The sequence below is a fragment of the Ruditapes philippinarum genome, unplaced genomic scaffold (genome assembly GCF_026571515.1).
Source record: "Ruditapes philippinarum isolate M1 unplaced genomic scaffold, ASM2657151v2 ctg713_1_1_1_1, whole genome shotgun sequence".
Lineage (NCBI taxonomy): Eukaryota > Metazoa > Mollusca > Bivalvia > Venerida > Veneridae > Ruditapes > Ruditapes philippinarum.
In genome coordinates, this window is record NW_026864226.1 from 229,799 (window position 1) to 249,344 (window position 19,546).

Here is a 19,546-nt window from a genome sequence, read left to right on the forward strand (position 1 = left end):
TCAAATTAACTTCAGTTTCACAAAATATCAAATTATATGTAACCGATAGCTCTTATTCCCGCAGTCAATTCAAAAGAGCAGGCAAACATTTCAATTTAATTACAGAGTGCAGTTTTATATCTTCACCCTTCATTTCTAATTTTCCCACCCCTGTAACTAAGTAGTTGGTCATTTTCATCAATTCGTTTAACAGGTATTAAAAAGCTTGACCACCGGGTGTTCTTTACAATGTCAGCGGTCAGTTATTTACAGCTCGAGGCTATACTTACCAAAACGTCCGTGAAACCATTACAATAATACAGTAAATACATTTATTCTGCAATATCTTCATTTAAACATATACTTGTAAACTATAATATACAATGTATGTACAATAAATTGTTCTTTGATACTAGGCACAACAATTGTTACGTTCTTTCACTCTTGAAGCCCTGTTGAAAATGTTTTGTCCGGAAAAGCAGGATATGAAAGCTTTGACATCAACATAACAAAAACATTAATGTAGATTTTTACGTGACTGTGCTTTAAAACTACCATCTAACATTAATCGCGCAAAACGTTGAGAAGCAACATTCTTTCTCTTTTTAATTTCCATCTCAATAGGCCAATATCATTTATATGTGACTAATACAATGTGATGTTAGGATATTATTGAAGAAAATATTAGTAATAGTTACTTATAGTACTAGTATAATTTTAGTAAGTGTATTTAATTGGTGAATATCATAAATCATTAGGTAAAGTCATTAGTTTAAGAGCCGGCATTACTCAAGTTTAATGATGCAATGTAAGCTTCGCTTTCTTTCTGATATAAATTATAAATTGTTTGATACTTACGATATATAGAACATAACATATATACTATAATATTATATTTATAATACTGCATGTTTGTAACGTCGCTTTTCATTGGATAATCGTGACGTTTATATAATCTATATATACGGCTGCTGTCAATTTCTCAAAAAATGAAGTTTACATTTTTATAAATTCGTTATAAAGATTTTTGACAGGTTATATAACGGCCCGAGTTATATATACAACAACCGTTTTTATAAGGCCATATCACCTGTCAAAATTATCTAATATTAAGTAACAATATATATGGGTAGCGCAACACTTCAAGTCTGAAACTTCTTAGCTTGACTGAAGCTATTCCGTTCGCACGTTCTGGATAAAAACCATTTCAATTACAAATTGCTCGTCAGAATTGCATTGCATTAAAACGACAACTTAATACATAGATACAAAATATGACTAAAATGTCTTTTTGGACTTTTTTTATTTTGTTTATTGCTGTTGCTGATGTTCGTGTTTTTGTGACAGAAAAATGTGATATGTTAGGACTTCTTACTTGTTTTATAAAATGTTCGTTGGAACGATATGCTTTTTAAGGTCAAACACAATGGCATTTAGTGTTTTAGTACATATAAACAGTCAAGATATGTCATTATTATATGCCTAGAGAAAAGCAAGTAGATTATTATACTTAGGAAACTACCCGCCTAAATGACTGAAATACTGTTGAAAAAGGCGTAAAATGAAACAAACAAACATACAAACAGATTATTATACTATCCTTCTATAAGAAGTGATGTTAATTAAGTAAACTCGCGAATTAATTAAAATTTATACGATACATAGTTACAATGTACAACTTTGAAAAAGACACGCATTGAATTCAAATACATCATTCTTACATCTTCTTGATTTCCCGTGTTTTAAATTGTATTTGATTTTTTTATGAATTGTATTCTCATTTGTAATACTGGAACATAAACAAATTTATGTTTTGTACTTAATATAAATAAATGTAAATTTTCAAATGTTAAACTATCAAAAAGTGTCTAAAACCACTTCAATTAGAATGTATTTCCGTTATCATAATATTGTCTTTGCGGTAAATTACCAACAATTTTGAAAGTTGGTATGTCGATCATAATTCAATTTCGATTTTGCTTTTTATAATTAAGACACAGTCGGGGAGTAAGTTAGCTTGGACATATATACATATATCAACATTGATACAGTTCAATTAAACGAAGAAATAACATTCAATTTAAACGAAAATTAACAAAACTGAGCGCTGGCCAATTTGTTATTTATTTTATAGAGGCCTTACTAATGACAAAATATTTCATATAAACATGTTAAACGGGAAGGTATATTAAACGTTTTCGGGTAAATCACTATAATCTTTAGCCAATATATTTATATTACTTATTTCGTACGCTCCGCGATTTTCATAATTTTTGTCACAGTTTGATGTACAAAACAACCAAATATTATTAAAGGTCAATGCCATGGGAGAAAAGTTAACTCTTACATTAAACCTATGGGTGAAGTCATTATCTATGCATTAAATTTTGACTTTTAATATCCTAATTTTATCGCATGCAATAAACACCGGAAGTTAAAATTATAAACATAAAATATTGTTTGTGTTTGTATCATAAGGAAATAAGGTCCATTTGTAATAAACCTGTCTCAAAAAAACCCAATATTTGATATTTTTATATTGTTTAGATTGGCCTACAAATATACATTTGTATTGATATATTTTTATGAAAATTTCAGGAAAATATTATTTTACGAATCTTTGAATCTATATGAAAAAGTTCAGATGGTCATTCAAGGTCAACGGTTTTACATGAACAATTTAAATATCAAACTGATAAACAGTATGTATGGTTGAACAAATGTGAGGTCAAAAATATGTTTCCTACATTGCAGGAAAGAAATGGAAATGTATCAAAACCATTGTTTATGTATAATTTTTCACAAAACGATTTAAAAATAAATAAATAAATAAATAAACGTATCCTGCAAATGTCTATGAAACCGAAATTTTGAAAAATTTGTTCATCTGTATACAAATATAATATATATTTATATATCATATAACAATATGATTAATTATGTATTTGTATATGTATATAATTTAGGAGATAATCCCAGATAAAAATTAGAAATGGAGATAATTTTAGTGTTGGTTTGCAGTTTTGCATTTTGCATCTATTGGAGAAACGTTTATCAAATCTGTATTATTATATGTATGTCACCACATCGTAATTATCTTGTTGTATTTTTATTACAGACAGTAGCCACATTACTGAAGGAAACACAAAACTTATTTTAGCGTTACTATGGCAACTGGTGTTACGTTACCAAATAGGATTATCCAACTTTCAGAACAGAAGCTGGCTATTGGCTTGGCTACAAGCTGTAATTCCAGAATGTCACGTGACAAACCTGACGTCAGACTGGAACTCTGGAATAGCATTACAGTAAGATACCAGACCTTATTAGTTAATAAGAAAAAAAACAAACAAAAACGAAACACAGTTCGATTATGTCGGGAGCTTTTCCTTATACGCTTAAAGAAACACTCTCGAATCCGTTGCTGGGATCAACCATGTTTCTTGCCCAAAGAAAGGCTTGCCCCTAACGGGGTTTGAACCTACACAGCTTTTGTGTTCAGCTTATTTTGCGCATCAGAAGAATGGTATAACATGTTGTAAGATATGAGATGCTGTCTTCAAGAAATGAAGATGAATTATCATGATGTATTTTGTTCAAAGAAGGCTATTATTATGCACCACAGAGTGTTAAACTATTTTAATGATGAAAAGTGTCCTTGACTGATATGAGATTAATATCATATCAATAACAGGGTTAGAATTAGGGTTATTTAAGATATGTCTTCTACATATTCTATGAGTAGTATCATTTAAATAGTACATTAGTTTATAAAACTTACTCTACATATAGTTTAGTTATTTTTAAGTTCGAGAAAACTTTTCAGTTTTCATTTTTTTTCTTAAGAAAATGTGTATTATTTATTACATTCTAAGCTTATATGATAATCGTTTGCTTCTCTCTTTTTCAGCGCTTTATTAGAATTTTGCAAGACAGGTTTGAGTCCTGACTGGAAGCACCTGAACCCATTAGATAGGTAAGATTTAATTTTATGTAATTAGTAATGGTTCTGATTAATTACATATAACAAGTGCTTGTTGTAGCAGGGTAATATCATATCACAAGTGTAGACTGAACATAAACTATATTGTTAGGTAAGCCCCAAATCTAAATTGCTAGGACTAGTTAAAATTTGTTCTGATAGGACTGACCTAAATCTTAATGTTAAGACAGTCCTAAATCTATACTGCTCTAAATTGGTTCTGTTAGGTCTGACCTATATCTTAATAACAGGACATGTACACACCTAAATTTACTCAGTAAAGATAGCCCTAAATATATGTTGTTAGGACTAACCATAAACTATTCTTTTGGGACTGGCCACAAAATATACTTTTAGGATGAACCTAAATCTTAACTGTTAAGACATACTTAAATCTATGCTATCAGGACAAACAGTTAAGACTAAATCAATACTTGTTAAGACTGCATCTTCACCGTTAGGTACACTGTTGTGACAAACCTAAATCTATACTGTAAATTGATTTAGAGAACTGTTATGTCCAAATGTCTGCTACATGTCCTAATTTTAAAGCAATACAAACAAGTTCAGGAGATTTGTTTTTTTTTTCACTTTAAAGGGACTCTACTGAGGTACAAAATCATAAAAACATAACATTTGAATTTTTTACATAAATGAGCTGGGACCTTTTAACAGAAATACATGGAAATATAGTTAAGAAATATACTTTGAAATAAATTGAAAATCGTATTTTTATGCTTTTCTAAGCCCGATTTGAGCGAAAAGCGTTTAAACGCTTTTCATTTTGGGTCATTTTTTTACAATTTGAATAATTATTCTGAAAAAACGAAGTGCGCGAATGATCTTAAATTTTACACAAAGATTAGTGGTCTACATTTACATCAAATGGTAAATTTATCTGGAAAAATATTTTCAGTCCCACCATATCAAAAAAACCTCGGAGCCCCTTTAAAATGTTGTGGAAATAGTGCGATGGTAATAGGTGTGTATAGTTTCCGTTTAAGTGCGTATAATTAATTAAGTCAACAAATGTAAAATCTTAAAAGAGTTTCTATTTTAACTAGAAATATTTTAATTGCTTTAAATTTTGATTGATATTTATAACAAAGTGACATCCAAATGCATTAAATCCGTTTACTGGTTGATAAAAAGTACTGTGGTGGCGCCGTAGTTTGCCATGATTATTTAATTTAACTTTATGTCATGTTGGGTCGTGTAGGGCAAAAACAATTCTTTGAAATACAAAATGATTTCCTGCTTATTAAAACAAAAATTTTAAAAATGAAATCCCGAATATGTCACTCGAGTTTAAGTTTGTCAAGCAGTATAATTTGTTCTATTTTATTGAACCTACTTCAATACTGTCGCTTTGGCAATACACATGATTCTAGTACACATGGATATGTTGCCTCTTACCATATATATAGTATAGATATAAATTAGTTTGTACACATGTAAAATAGTTCATATGAATTATGACTTGTAAATTAACGAAAATCATGTGTAAATTCTCAGGTTTATATTAATACTGTTCATGCAATATTCGGTATACATTTGATACAATGATAAAAGTCGGATTAACTTCTTAGATTCCTACTTCCAAGATTAAGTCATCTATCCACAAATAAACGTTGTTTGGTTGTCCTCAAAATATCTTTGTTTGGATATCTTAAAAATGTCAATGTTTGTCTACGTGCTAGTGCAATTGTAGTGATATGTGGAGACCTGTCAGGTATATTAGACATATTTGTAGTAAAAACCGGCAAGAGTTGGCTACAGTTAGTGTTGAAAACACAATCATTTCTAGGGGTTTTCTTTGTCATTAAATGCCTCTTTATCAGCAAGAAACAATAAAGCAGTAAATATTGCCATTTCCCGGAATTATTCACTCATTTCGTTTTATTATCAATCATAATCATCAATTTAAGTACCCAAAATGCGCGCATTTAATGTAATACTGGCGATATTTGTAAACTATGTTTCAACCGTGAAATACTTGCTATAAAACCCATGAATACTATTAATATTCCTATTCTATTAATATTCAATGATATTTATATTCAATGATATTTATACATGCCGTGTGTGTAAATGAACATATCTCTCAGTGAAAGTGTATCATCTTTATATACTAATTTACATCTATCTATCATCGGATTATAAAGACGTTTTTCCCTCTCTCATTGTTGTATACCACTCACGCGCTGCGTTCCTGCATAATTTTACATACATCACTGATTGTAATACTCGTTAGACCGGTTTCGAGATTTAAACTTGATGAATATGTTAAATATTAAAGTCAATGTGTTAAAATTACTCAAGTGCTAAAAAGCAACATTAATATAGCTTAAATGGTGGTTCAGCTAGTCACGGTTGACGGGGTTTTAATGTTTTCTGGCGTGTTATTCATACATATAGCTATAAAATGTTACTTAATTGTTTACAAATACATTCAATGATAATAAAAACTTCATCTGTGAAGCCAATTTGCATAAAATCAGAGGTAAAAGGAGAACTAATGTAACATGCTTACCCTGAAATATATTTTAGCACGCTAAAAATGTTCAATGAATGTGTCCATCTGGCCTTGGTTCTAGTCTGTCAATATGTTTTACGTGTTGTGTTTGGCAAATCGACACTATCCTGCACACGATGACAACGAAATAGCGCGTATGTTATGAAAAAAGCAAAACATGACATCGCTTGAATCCCAGGCCTGTGTCCATCTTTCAATCAAGTCAAAAACTATTCAATATTTTAAGGAACATTTCAAAATATTTCATGACTGGATAATGAGCATTGCTGTCAATGGTCAGACAGAACAACAGGGGTGTTTTGAAGGAATTTTAACTAAGACAGTCAAAAACAGAACATGAAAATGTGAGAATAAACTAAAATGAATTTATGAATAATTATATACATGTAGCAGCAATACAAAAAGGTTGTTCACTTTTGTCATAGATGTGGAGCAGACCGGTTAGCTCTATAAGTAGAGCGTTGGACTGTAAATTGGGCGACCAGGGTCCGATTCCCGGACGGCGCAAGACACTTTCGTTGTGATTGATCATGAGATCCTTTCTACAGTCATTTGCACTGTACCTCTGCTCTGGCATGTACAGAAGATTCAGTTCCTTGCGAAAGTGAAGGCAACTAGTACTGGTAAACTGCTTGACAGCCTGTCCAGGAACGATGCGGTGGCTGAACTGTGCTCTGGTAAATTAAACGTGGCTTACTGCCGTGATTCGGAGATAAAACTGCCAACACCACCATCATCACAACGTGCACGCCATAGATGTGAATTATATTTTTTTAAAACATACACCACAATTATCTTAATGTTAAGTACCTGACTTGGGAAACATACAACACCTGTCAGTAACCGCTAAAACCACGTCTATATGTCGATAGATGATTACACCCATTAATTTCTTATAATGTCCGTAATTTTATATCGGGTCATCTGACCGCCTCGGGTACATGATCTTGTTATGATAACTGACCGTTGAATGGACACAATCTTTTAAAACGTACGTAGTTGACACTTCTGACTAAAAGATGAAGAAAAATAAATATTTACATAATTACAGATGAAGCTTTCAAATTCATTTTTTGTAAGATGAAAGATTAAAAATCTATTTATGTTTTTAATGGCAAGTTTTGTTTATGGCAAGATGAAAGGTTTTTTCATTTACATGTAAGTTATATGTAATAGGCGTGTGAAAACAAATGTGTCTTATATGAAAGATATAAAACATTTAACATACAATAGTTAAAAAAAATTTCATATGTTACTTTACATGTATATATACAATATCATTGAACTTGATATTATCAAACTTGTTATACAATATTTATCAAAACAGTGTTTCTATTGGCGCATCTTTGAATTGATATTAATTTTTAATTACTTAATTAACGGAATGTTTATCCTATTAAAGGAATGTTTAGGTGAAATTAACCGAACTGTTATGCAATATAACCTGATTCAATTCCCATCAGTGACAATGAATGTTCAATTGATGAAGGTTTTGGGAACGGTCTAGCTCCCCTTTTTTCAAGTACCGTCTCAATCCTTTATATTATGTGCAGCAAATTCACTCTTATAGTCTTTATCTTTATTGCGTACTTCACAGCATCCCTATGTCACGGTTCAGAACTATTCACTATTTACATGATTCAGGGGCTGCCATATAGCTCAGTCGGTAGAGCAATGGTATTCCGAGGGTCCCGAATATGTCACCAGTCATTTGAAGTACAAAGTGGGGATAATTTACCTTCATGCAATTTGCCAAAGATATGAATTTTAAGCAAAAAGTAGGTCAGTATTCGGCGGCCAATGAGTACCTGTATGTACAGTAACCTGAGACAATATGAAAAGGAGGTAGCCTTGTAAAAGAGCTGCAAAGGGCCCACCATTCAAGCCGTCACTATCTTTGCTAGGGGCTTACGCACAAACTAAAGACCATGGGTATTATATCTATATTGCCTCAAATAAAACAAAAACGTCAACAGTTGGAATCTGCTTGAAGAAACAGAGATCAATTATATTTTTCTAAACGTTACATCGTAGTATAATTTTTATTTAACTAGTTAGTAATTTAGTTAAAAACATACATTATCTATCTTATCTTATCTTATCTTATCTTTTGCAGAGTAAACAATTGTAGAGACGCCATGAAACTTGCTCGACAGCATTTCGGAATACCTCTGGTTTTACGACCAGAAGATCTTGCCAATAGTAATTTAGATGAACTTTCTGCCATCACATATTTGTCATATTTCACAAAGGTCGGAGCGCCTGGATACAACGCAACTCTTCAACGAATACAACCATTGGTCAAGAATTACCCTGTGTTCAATTTTACGGTAAGCCCATTATACCACAGAATCAAAAATAAATTGATATATTAAATACTTATTCATTTCCATAACATAAGAGAAGGACTATGTTTCATACAGGACACAATCGAAACATCTCCCTTTAGGAGTAATGCGCTTTAAACGAAGGTTGTAATTTCACTTCAATATTTTCCAACCGTGGTCCGAGCATTGATGATTTCTTTAATACGATTTTACTTGTAGCAAGTATTTCTGTTATAGCATACATATGTGTTATTGCTTTGTTGTAAACGATTATGTACGATTTTTCTGAAATAATCTATTTCTTAATAGCGAATCACCATATTTTGTTTTGTTTGATTTGGGTTTTACGTCACACCGACACAGTATAGGTCATTTGGCGACGTTCCAGCTTTACTGGTGGAGGAAGACCTCAGGTGCCCCTCCGTGCATTTTTTCAGGCACGAACGGGCACCTGAGTAGAACCACCGACGTTCCGTAAGCTAGCTGGATAGCTTCCTCACATGAAATAATCCAAAGTCCCTGTCGGGATTCGAACCCACAGCGGTGAGGGGCAAGTGGTTTGAAGTGAATATGTATTTCGGATAGATGGTGGCATTTATTGGAAAACATTTTCAAGGAAGGTGGTATTAATTGATATGAAAACTCTAATAAAATGTTTGTTCATTTCCTATTCAGACTGACTGGAAGGACGGTCGGGTTTTATGCGAACTTGTACATATATTCGGCGGTTCTATACCTTCATGGCCAGAGCTAAAAGAATCCAATATAGAACGATTGAATGAAGGTTAGTGATCACTAACCTCTAGAAGATAGTGGGATATAATTTTGAAGACTTTAGTTCTGAGTAACGAGGAGTTGTTATTGGCATAGAGTTTTCAAGATGACTCGAAATTCAACCCCAGCTTGAATTTCAATATTTAAAAAGTATTGAACTACGATTTTTTAAGCTAGCTCAAAATCAAGTTTTTTCAGATTTTGAGGCTTGCTCGAAATTCAAAGCTTGCTCGAAATACGGTTAATACTGAATTTTTGTCTTGATGTCAATGCAAACTCCTCGTAACTTTTTTTTAATTCTTGTTACTTCAACAACACTGTTAAAAGTTTAAATGTACTTCATATTTATTTAAGTATTTTATGACTATTTACACAATTAATCCATCGATATATTTTAGATAATAATACTTCCTATCTTAAAATCATGTTTTTTGATTTCCCATAAGATCATTCTTAATTATAAAAATTTTGATGTCTACAAAATAAATGATACGAGTTTCTAGTATATAAAGTTACGATATTATCGTATACATTGTATCATTTATTTCATAATGTTTTCAATTTCTCTTTCTGTATTATCAAAATTGGAATCTAAATCGCACTCTAGTATTTTCACTAAATCGTAAAATCTAAATTGTACTGTTACAAATATTAAGTACAAATGTAAACTGTTTGTTCAGATTTGACGTATCACTAGGAATAATCCATCTCCATATAGTGTTTATATGGTGTTTTAACGCAGTAATCAAAAGTTCGTCGTTTATTAAAGCTGCTCGCCTCCAGTTGAGCCAAAATATTTCAAATATTTCAAGAAAATCAATAAAAAAATGTTTTAAAACTTTAAGAAAGGTAAAAAACATTCAAGATCCAAGTTTTATGATACATGTTATATGTGGTTTAAGACTGCTTTTTAAGACAGTTTTTTATCACCATATTTTTACTGCATTACTAACGCAGTAAGGGCTATTTTTGCATATGTTAACCACTTTTTGGTAATTTTCTTGGATTGTAAGTGCTGATTGCAATGTGTAAATTGCTTTATTTGTTCATCTCAGACTATTTTACTTTTAAACACATTTCCAAATTTTTTCATGAAAATTAACATGAATCTGGAGGCGTGCTACCTTAACCCTAAGCTGATTTTATGCGACCGGTGCAGACCAAGATCAACCGGTACATCTGTCCCTTCTGCTTATGGTCTGCACTGTTCCATATTCAATCAGTACATGCTTTAAAACTTTCCCTGACAATGATGAATAGTCCAGACTGAATGATGGACAAGTCCATTTAAAACTTAAGCAATGTTGTAAGAGTAAAACAAGCACATCTGTATTATGATCTGTTATTTTCTTTACAAAATAATTATATTTAAAATACTTCTCGTATTTCTTTGCCACAATATTTTTAGCACGAGTTTCACAGAAATATCTGTTTGTGTCGCCTCTACGGAGTAGTGGCGACATATAGGGATCACTTCTCCGTCGTCTGTCTGTCTGTCCGTCCGTCTGTCCGTCTGTCCGTCTGTCTGTCTGTCCGTCTGTCTGTCTGTCTGTCTGTCTGTCTGTCCGTCCGTCCGTCCGTCACAAAACTTGTCCGGACTACTCCTCATAAACTACTGGTGCAATTTCATCCAAACTTTACAGGAATGATCAATACCAAGTCTAGTTGTGCATATTGTCAGCATTTTCCGGTTCAATGATTTTTGTCAGAGTTTTGGCCCTTTAATAATTTTTAATTTAAAGTTTGTCCGGACTACTTCTCTTATACCACTAATGCAATTTCAATGAAACTTTACAGGATTGATCTGTAGCTCAAGCTCTTGCGCATATTGCACGGGTTTTCCGGTTGAATGATTTTTGGCCGAGTTATGGCCCTTTGATAAAAAGGTGTTTTTTTCTGTGTGTTGCCAGATATGCAAAAGCTTGTCCGGACTACTCCTTATAAACAACTGGTGCAATTTTATCCAAACTTTACAGGAATGATCAGTACCAAGTCTAGTTGTGCACTGTCCGTCTATCTGTCCGTTTGTCACAAAATTTGTCCCAACATGAAATTGGCCATCATGAGGCGACACACCGTCAGTACCTTAAAATTAATCATCAATACGCGAAACCCGTGCTGAATAGTGATTCGGACGCTTAGCGATATACCACATACGCACACCCTGTAGAAACTAGCCACCATGCATAAGGTTAAGTTGGAATCCATGGATTCCATGGAAAGTAATCGATATCATATGCAATCCATGGAAAGTAGTACCCAACACATATAGTCCATTGAAAGAAGACTCCGTCATATACAAACCACGAAAAGATTCTGAAATGGTAGTTTCCTAATTTTAGAGTTTTGACCTTGAAGTTCCTTGCAAACTTAAGAAATAGCGATTTACAGATTCAATGCTGAGCGAATCATAGAGCATAATGGTTTCATTTAGACTGTAATTAGTACAAATAATTAATAGATAAAGAGTAACTTTTTTAATTGAAAACAATCAGCGTGCTTTAAATGTATCACCTTGCGGAATACCTCAGCTATAACATGATGTAACTTAATCAATTGTATTTCTTTTTGATCAAGATGTTGTAAAGTATTGTCTGTAGGCAATTTACTTGTTAAATACATTCCTCCCTAAAAAAGATTTATTGTTTTAATTTGCATCTACATAACAATTGAACCATTAGATTTTTTTCGTTGTTTCGTGCGATAAAGAACAGTTTAAATGTATTGAAAGTTTAGGTGTAGCAGGCTGGCATTAAAATGTCATTAATCTGGATTTTAAGAATGAAATATGTACTGGATTTTTCGATAAATACCTTGTATGAAGTTGAAAGTTTGTAAATAAACTGCTTTTGATACATTTGAAAAGTAAACTTTGATACAAAAGGATATTTCTGTGAAACTCGTGCTAGAAATATTGTGGCAAAGAAATACGAAATTTGTTTTAAGAATGATTATTTTGTAAAAATTACAAATAATAATACATATTGTTTTGTTTGTGAATATTATGTGATAATAGAACATTTATCGTAAACTATTTAAGTAAGTGGAAAGGTGTTACATTTTGGATTTCTAATTAATAATTGATACTAATTTTTTATTGTTATTAATATAACAATGAAAGCTGATATGGACTATAATTCATACTTACATAGTGACCTACGGGTGTATACTCTAGAAAAAAATCATGAGCACGCGAAACCCATGCTAAATAGTGATTTGGACATTAAGCCATGTTCCACTGAAAATCTGTACGTACACCCTGTAGAAACTAGCCACCATAAGGTGGAATCCATGGATTCCATAGAAAGTAATCGATATCACATGCAATCCATGGAAAGTAGTAGCCAACACATACAATCCATGGAAAGTAGACTTCGTCATATGGAAACCATGGAAACAAGCCGGAAGTTCGAATACTCGGAGGAGAGCAGTAGCCGACATTTCCGACACATTCAGTCGGCCGGGTCGCCACTTTTAAAGGTAAATGGTTAATTGTATGATATAAAATGTTTAAACTACATTTTGATATCTAGTCATGGAGGACAATGAGAACAAATGCTTTTAGGTTCATCATTTGTGCGTTTATAAATATGCATTTCCCTCCCTAAATGGTCCGTATATTCATTTTATTAGCAATCTTCTAAAACAAAAACAACAATTTTTAAAGACGATACTCAAGAGTAGATATTTCAATTTTATTGTTTTGTTTTCTTCTTTTTTTTTCTTTTTGTACGTATACAAAATTACTTTGATTTTATAGTAAGTTGTTCGCCACGGTTTGGTAATAGATTAGCTGCCTGTAGGCTGTTTTCAGTAACAGTTCGTTACGGTCCGTGAGAAATCAGTTTTACTTTTAAATTAGTATGGCGTTGTAACTTGTTAAGCTTTTACTCTTGTGCTAAACTAACGTCCGCCTGTTAAACGGTAAACCAAAACATGTATCACTAAATACCCTCTTATCATTTAAAATCAAGACAAGTTTGAATTGAACAAAGCTTTCATCATTGGCCTCTACATGACAAGATATCAAGGTGTATTCATTAGCATTACTGTTTACTGTGATTAATAAAAACATAACAAAAACCGACACCATATTGTTCTAGGCATCGATGGAGCCACGGCCATTGGCGTACATCCACTTTTGAGTGCGGCAAATATTGCCGAAGAGACTTCGGAACATCTCGGTATAATGGCATATGCCGCACGGTTCCTTCATTTCACGCCAGGAGTCATATCGTACGAACATACATACAGGGACACGAAGGTATATAACCACTTCCCGACTTATATGTTTAGAGTTTAGACTGGGGCTTAAAATAACCATTTTAAGTCCCAGGTTTAGGTCAGATCGGAACCATCACGCCCCATCCCTCACCCCTTGTGCGCGAATTGAAAAACTTAGGACTATTCACATTCTTTCTTGTGATTCTTAAAATGGTCCAAGTTTTTTAAATCCTAGAATCACTGACAGTTGTTCTTGCAAGGGTATGTAATGCATAGGGGAGGGGTGGGGACATTTTGGTGCTGCGGTAATCGGGATTCGAATTTAGCTTTGAAGTGACCTTTCCAGTGGCATTATCCCCCAAGTCCTGATACCCTAAAACGGTGTTCTACTTATAAAGGAAAATATTTTTTGGTTTTAATAATATTTCTGTATCTGAAGTTTTATAACTTACGATTTCAAACATAAATGCAACCCTTTCAAATTCAGTTTGGCACGTCAAAAATTTGATATAAACAGTAGATTGTTGAATTTCTAACAGAATTAAATTACATTATCTTACAGCTGAACTAACTTTATGTTCTCTAGACAGAGAATACAGGTGTGAATATGTAATAGGGCGATAATAATTACATTTTATACATGTAAGACAAAGATTGTTTGTTATTTGGTGATCGTTAAAAGTCGATAACTCCAGTAAATTTGATACGAAAAGTCGTAACATTGTTGTATATCGTCACTTCAGTACAGTAACGTGGTAAACTTCTTTGAAATTTAGTAGGAGTTAAGTCGTTATTGCACTAATTTTACGATATACTGTAAATGGTGACTAAAGTAATTGTTTACTGCTGCATCGATTAGCTTTAGGCGAAAACAAATTAGTGCATATTGATTGTTTATGGATGTTTTTCTGTAAATGCACAACATACAAATTATAATTGACAACTGTGGCTGAGGGGTTGCTTTTACCGTTTACAGCATCAGAATTGCAGCCACCGTTAAAACCTCCGTGATCTATTCGGAGTTTATGCATCTCATAGCTCAAGGAGATGAGGGTTTGCTTAAAACACCCGAGGTTAGCCAAAAACATCTTTCCTGTTTCGGTGCCATATGACAACAACTGTGTTTGTGAGCCATAGAATAAAAAGAAGAAAAAAAGAGAAAAAAGCAACAACAACTTTATATTAAAATGTGTAGCCAAAAGTTTCAGACGAAACACATCATTTAAACTATTCTTAAAACACGGCAAAATAAAAAAGTGAGCTCTTTCAAAATAATAGATTCATTTGCCAATGCCAACTTTTGGGAAAAAAATCTAATTATTCATTTTTATCAACTAGTAATTTAGACATAATTGTATTTTGATCGGTTAGGGATTTTGACATTTAAAAAAATCTATACTGTTTAAGAAAACAATGACTTACAATTAGAATCGTGTAATATATTTTGTGATAAAATATTATTTTCTATGTTATAGATTGTGCCACTGGATGAAAGTAGGACCAGCACATTACATAGCTCCACCCACTTAATAAATGGTAACAGGAGTAGGGCATCTTCACCGTTATCCTCGGCTTCTACTATAAAGTAAGTCAACTAACACTATCAGAAAAAAAACACCTGGTTATTTCAATAGGTAAACGTTAGACTGTGAATCGGGCGACCCTGGTTCGATTCTCGACAGTGCAGGTCACTTTTGTTGTGATTGATCATGAAATCCTTTTCCTACGTTCATTCGCACTGTACCTCTGCTCTGTACAGAAGTTATCAATTCCTTGCGATAGTGAAGGCAACTAGTACTGGTAAACTGCTTGACAGTCTGCCTAGGAACGATGAGGTGGCTAATCTTTGTTCTGGTAAATTCATTGTAGCTTACTGCCTTGATCCGAAGTGAAAACTACCAATACCACCATAGCTACCACTACCGTCAGCAAATTGAATGAAAAAAAAAGTAAATATTTTAACTGTTGGTTTGTTTGATTTTAGCGGATATGCGTTTTTACCAGTAAAAAGTCAATATAAAACAGTAAAATCAGTATGTATTTGTGCTTTTCAGAACATGTATTTTCGTGTTTTATAAAATTTGTTTTAATGCGTTACATTTACAAGGACATTTTTCCGTTAGCTAATTCAGCATGAAAAGAGTATAGTTATAACCCTGTTATTATTCTTCATTTTGTCTTCTTTGAATGGTCAAATACCACCAGATCTCTTTCTTACTAGTAATTGATTTAAAATGGATAATTATTACTCTATCTGTCTATAGATTGATAACAGAACAATCATATATTTTTTTTAAATTTTAGCGAATCTCAGCAGCAACTTGAGTACACGTTAGTACGTACACCGTCTCTACGTCGTAAACATCGTCAACGTATAGGTCCTACAGAAGGCGTTAAGAAAGACACGTACTCTGATGGCGTCATTATATATGCAACGGTAAGATATGTTTATATATGGTGTTCTGTCCGGGCCATTTTTGATGCCATATACTGCCATGTTTGTATTATAATTTTCTGTATTGTTTGTTTGTTCACTCTTATGCCCTTTATGGCCATGAGTTTTTGTTTATAAATTAAAAAAATCAGTTTTCGTGTTTTCGCACCTTCGTATTGTGTGTTTATTCTTAGAACTTCGTAACGAACAGATCAAAACGGTGATATAGCGATGGTCCTTACAGAATACTGTACTTGTGTTCATGTGTGAGCGCACTTTCATGCCGTTATCATGACACATTTGGCAAGAATAGCAAGAATGTTATGAATTATAAGCTGTAACTAATTATAGTCATAGATTATTCTAATAAATTAAACAAGCTATTTTGTTTAATGAAAAAGTGTAATTTATAGTTTTACCTATAACAAAAAAAATATATAGATAAAAAAACGCTGTTTTTTTTATAACTTCAACGCATTCACATGCGAGATGACAACGACAGCAATAAACTTTTCGTATTTTTCATACAATATATATGTAACATTCAGTATTGAATTACTTAGTGTAATACAAAACCTGGCATACAATTTCACGGTTAAGTCACTATATTTTTATGAGAATCTTACAAGCAAGCTCATTTTAACTTCATCAAGATGTTGATCTATATTTTACAGTCACATGAGACGGTAACTCCCGACGATATCCGACTTGAAGCCGAGTCCCCGACAGGTCGGCTTATCAAGATGAACGGCGACGGGATGTATCATGCACAGTTCGGCTCAGATGAGATAGGTACCTGTATACCATATAACACTTTTAAAGGGTCATTAGGCAGCAACAATGGTTTTATTTATATTTCCCAAAAAACAGAATTTGTTTTTGGTGCCATGTTAAAGTTTTGAAACAGTAAATCATTGACCAATTAGCGGAAACATGGTTTGCTTCTGTTGCTTTTTATGACAAGTAGTACAGTGTAGCGACTTGGTATTTAAGCATTTTGTATGGAAGTCAAAATACTACTTTGTTTACATTTTGCTTCTTTTATAACGAATAATTTCACATTCGGCGGAACTTATTCAGGTTATAAACTTCTAACTTGCTCTTTCTTCTAAATTCCATGTGTGCCCTTTCTAAAGAAAGATATATTTATTCTTTCTGATGTAAAAAATGCCTTTTATTGAAAATAGTCTGATCATAAATTGTATGTACTATAAGTGAAACCAAATTGACATGTACGTTGTCATGTCCAGTACCATTTTAAAAACCAGTCCAGTAATTAAATTACCATAGACTTATTGTGAGCCGTCTGTCCGTAAGTTTGTCCATATGTTTGCGCATTTGCTTTGGTAATCCGATTCCTGCAAATTATTTATGAAAAATAGAAGACTTTGTCCTATTCAATGGAAGTTAGGGAACATATTTACAATGTTTGAGTGTTCTGTTATGCAACGAACAACTTATAACTTATCTACATGTTACACTGAATAATTAAACATTTAAACTCTTATTTAAGACATTGCAATACTTGAAATCTGCACAATGAATTATATGTAAGAAATATATTTTTCAAACGTTTTTTTTCCAGGAACATGGCAGGTCAGACTATACATTAATGAGTCACTGGTTGACAACTGTAATATAGACGTGTGTGACCCTTCACAAGTTAAAGTCTCAGGTCTCCGTGCAGGAATGGCGGGAAATCCACATAAATTCTCGAGTAAGAAAAAAAATATAAAAACAAAATACCAGTTTAGCAATAACGTCGTTTTTATAACGATTTATAATTTAATTTGGTCACAAATCATCCCACAGTTAATCAATTCTACTTTTTAATGTATCTTTCTTGCATCCCCATAGTATATTGTTGTTCAAGGGAAACAACTCAATAAATCAGTTAAAACTGAGTCGCCTATCCATTTGTACTACACTCCTTATATAAGTTAACATCTTTGTGTCTATCTTAAAAGTTCAGAACCCTCGGGGTGTTATACCATTGCTTTGACACCTTCGTTATATAATACTTTAAAAATTGAATAAATATTGTAAACATATCAATGTCCGATTTTCAATAGATTTTAATGTAGCATATCATTATAAAGTAACATACATGTATATACTGATGTTGTTGTTGGTTATAACTTATGTTTACAAGGTTGCAATTCTTACTGAAATTACTTTGGTATGAAATTAAAAAGTTTAGAAGGTTACAGTTACAATTCACTAGTATAAAGTCTTGGGTTTTTAATAGACGCATTATTTTGTAATGGACAGTTGACTGCACGAATGCCGGTCGAGGTAAGCTGGAAGTTCTTGTTGAAAAGGAAGGAAGAAATGTGCTATGTAATTTGAGAGAAACACATACAGACGTGTATGCGGCCAGTTTTAACCCAGTGGTAGCAGGACATTACAAGATAGCACTGGCGTACAATAAAGCTGAAATTAGGGGTAACATTTTTACTTTTATTTTCTTTTTTTCCCAAATTTTGAAGTTTACAGTTTTCATATCATTTGTTTTGTAAACTTGTTTTCATTTCTTGTTAAAATTGAGTTTTCTTGCATGCTTTTGTTTCACTTTTCTGTAAATGTTCCGAATGAAGTTTTAAGGTTTTATGTTTTCTTACTGCTGATCTGCTTCATTCGAATCTTTAAGATGTAAAACTTGTCTTTTGATTTGCTTGTTCGTTCATCTCTCATACTAATGAAATTTATGACCAAATTATTACTGCCCCCCTCCCCTTGTGACTGAGGGGTTGCCTTCAACGGTTGATGCATTAGAACTGCAACCACCGTTTATCCCTGCGCGATTATATAGGTTTGAATTACTGGAGTCTATGCATCTCCTAGCTCCTGCAATTGAGGTGGATTGGGCCCCTGGTGTTGCTTTGGAGTTTATAATATCCGAGATTTGCCAAAAATCATCTTTGCCATATGACCTAAATTGTGTTGTTGCGCCGTAAAAATCAAACAAAACAATAAATCAAGCTATTAAGTTATGTCCATGTTCTCCCAGGGAATCAACTTTTATATGATATTTATAATTACTCAGTGATATTCGGATGAAAGAGTCTTAATGTGGAACTACAAAATGTTTCTGTTCATGCAGTTTCTTATGAACTATCTGAACTTAAATAGAACTTTGTCTGTCGTAAATACAGGATTGATTTCCTCTTGTGGTATGAAAATTACCATATTTCACTCGTGTTTACCGTCACTCAAACCACTCGATGAAAATAAATCTTGTTTTTTATAGAAAAAACTTAAATCTTTTCTATGTATTGTAATAGCCTTCA

The 19,546-nt window shown here is 32.8% G+C and overlaps 1 protein-coding gene across 10 annotated transcripts in view; it reads left to right on the plus strand.

The window, feature by feature from the left end:
- The window catches only part of LOC132724877 (filamin-A-like), a 77,223-nt gene that overhangs the window by 9,632 nt on the left and 48,045 nt on the right, over positions 1-19,546 (plus strand). For 9 of the 10 annotated variants that reach the window (XM_060709843.1, XM_060709846.1, XM_060709838.1 and 6 more), the window contains exons 2-11: positions 3,098-3,287; positions 3,890-3,955; positions 8,614-8,827; positions 9,500-9,608; positions 13,702-13,862; positions 15,298-15,407; positions 16,127-16,259; positions 16,931-17,048; positions 17,842-17,973; positions 18,528-18,701. In XM_060709843.1, coding sequence (XP_060565826.1) covers positions 3,098-3,287; positions 3,890-3,955; positions 8,614-8,827; positions 9,500-9,608; positions 13,702-13,862; positions 15,298-15,407; positions 16,127-16,259; positions 16,931-17,048; positions 17,842-17,973; positions 18,528-18,701 — 1,407 coding nt within the window. Of the gene's footprint in view, positions 1-3,097; positions 3,288-3,889; positions 3,956-8,613; positions 8,828-9,499; positions 9,609-12,166; positions 13,079-13,701; positions 13,863-15,297; positions 15,408-16,126; positions 16,260-16,930; positions 17,049-17,841; positions 17,974-18,527; positions 18,702-19,546 lie in introns of those variants that run through there. The other variant, XM_060709847.1, reaches the window with a different exon arrangement.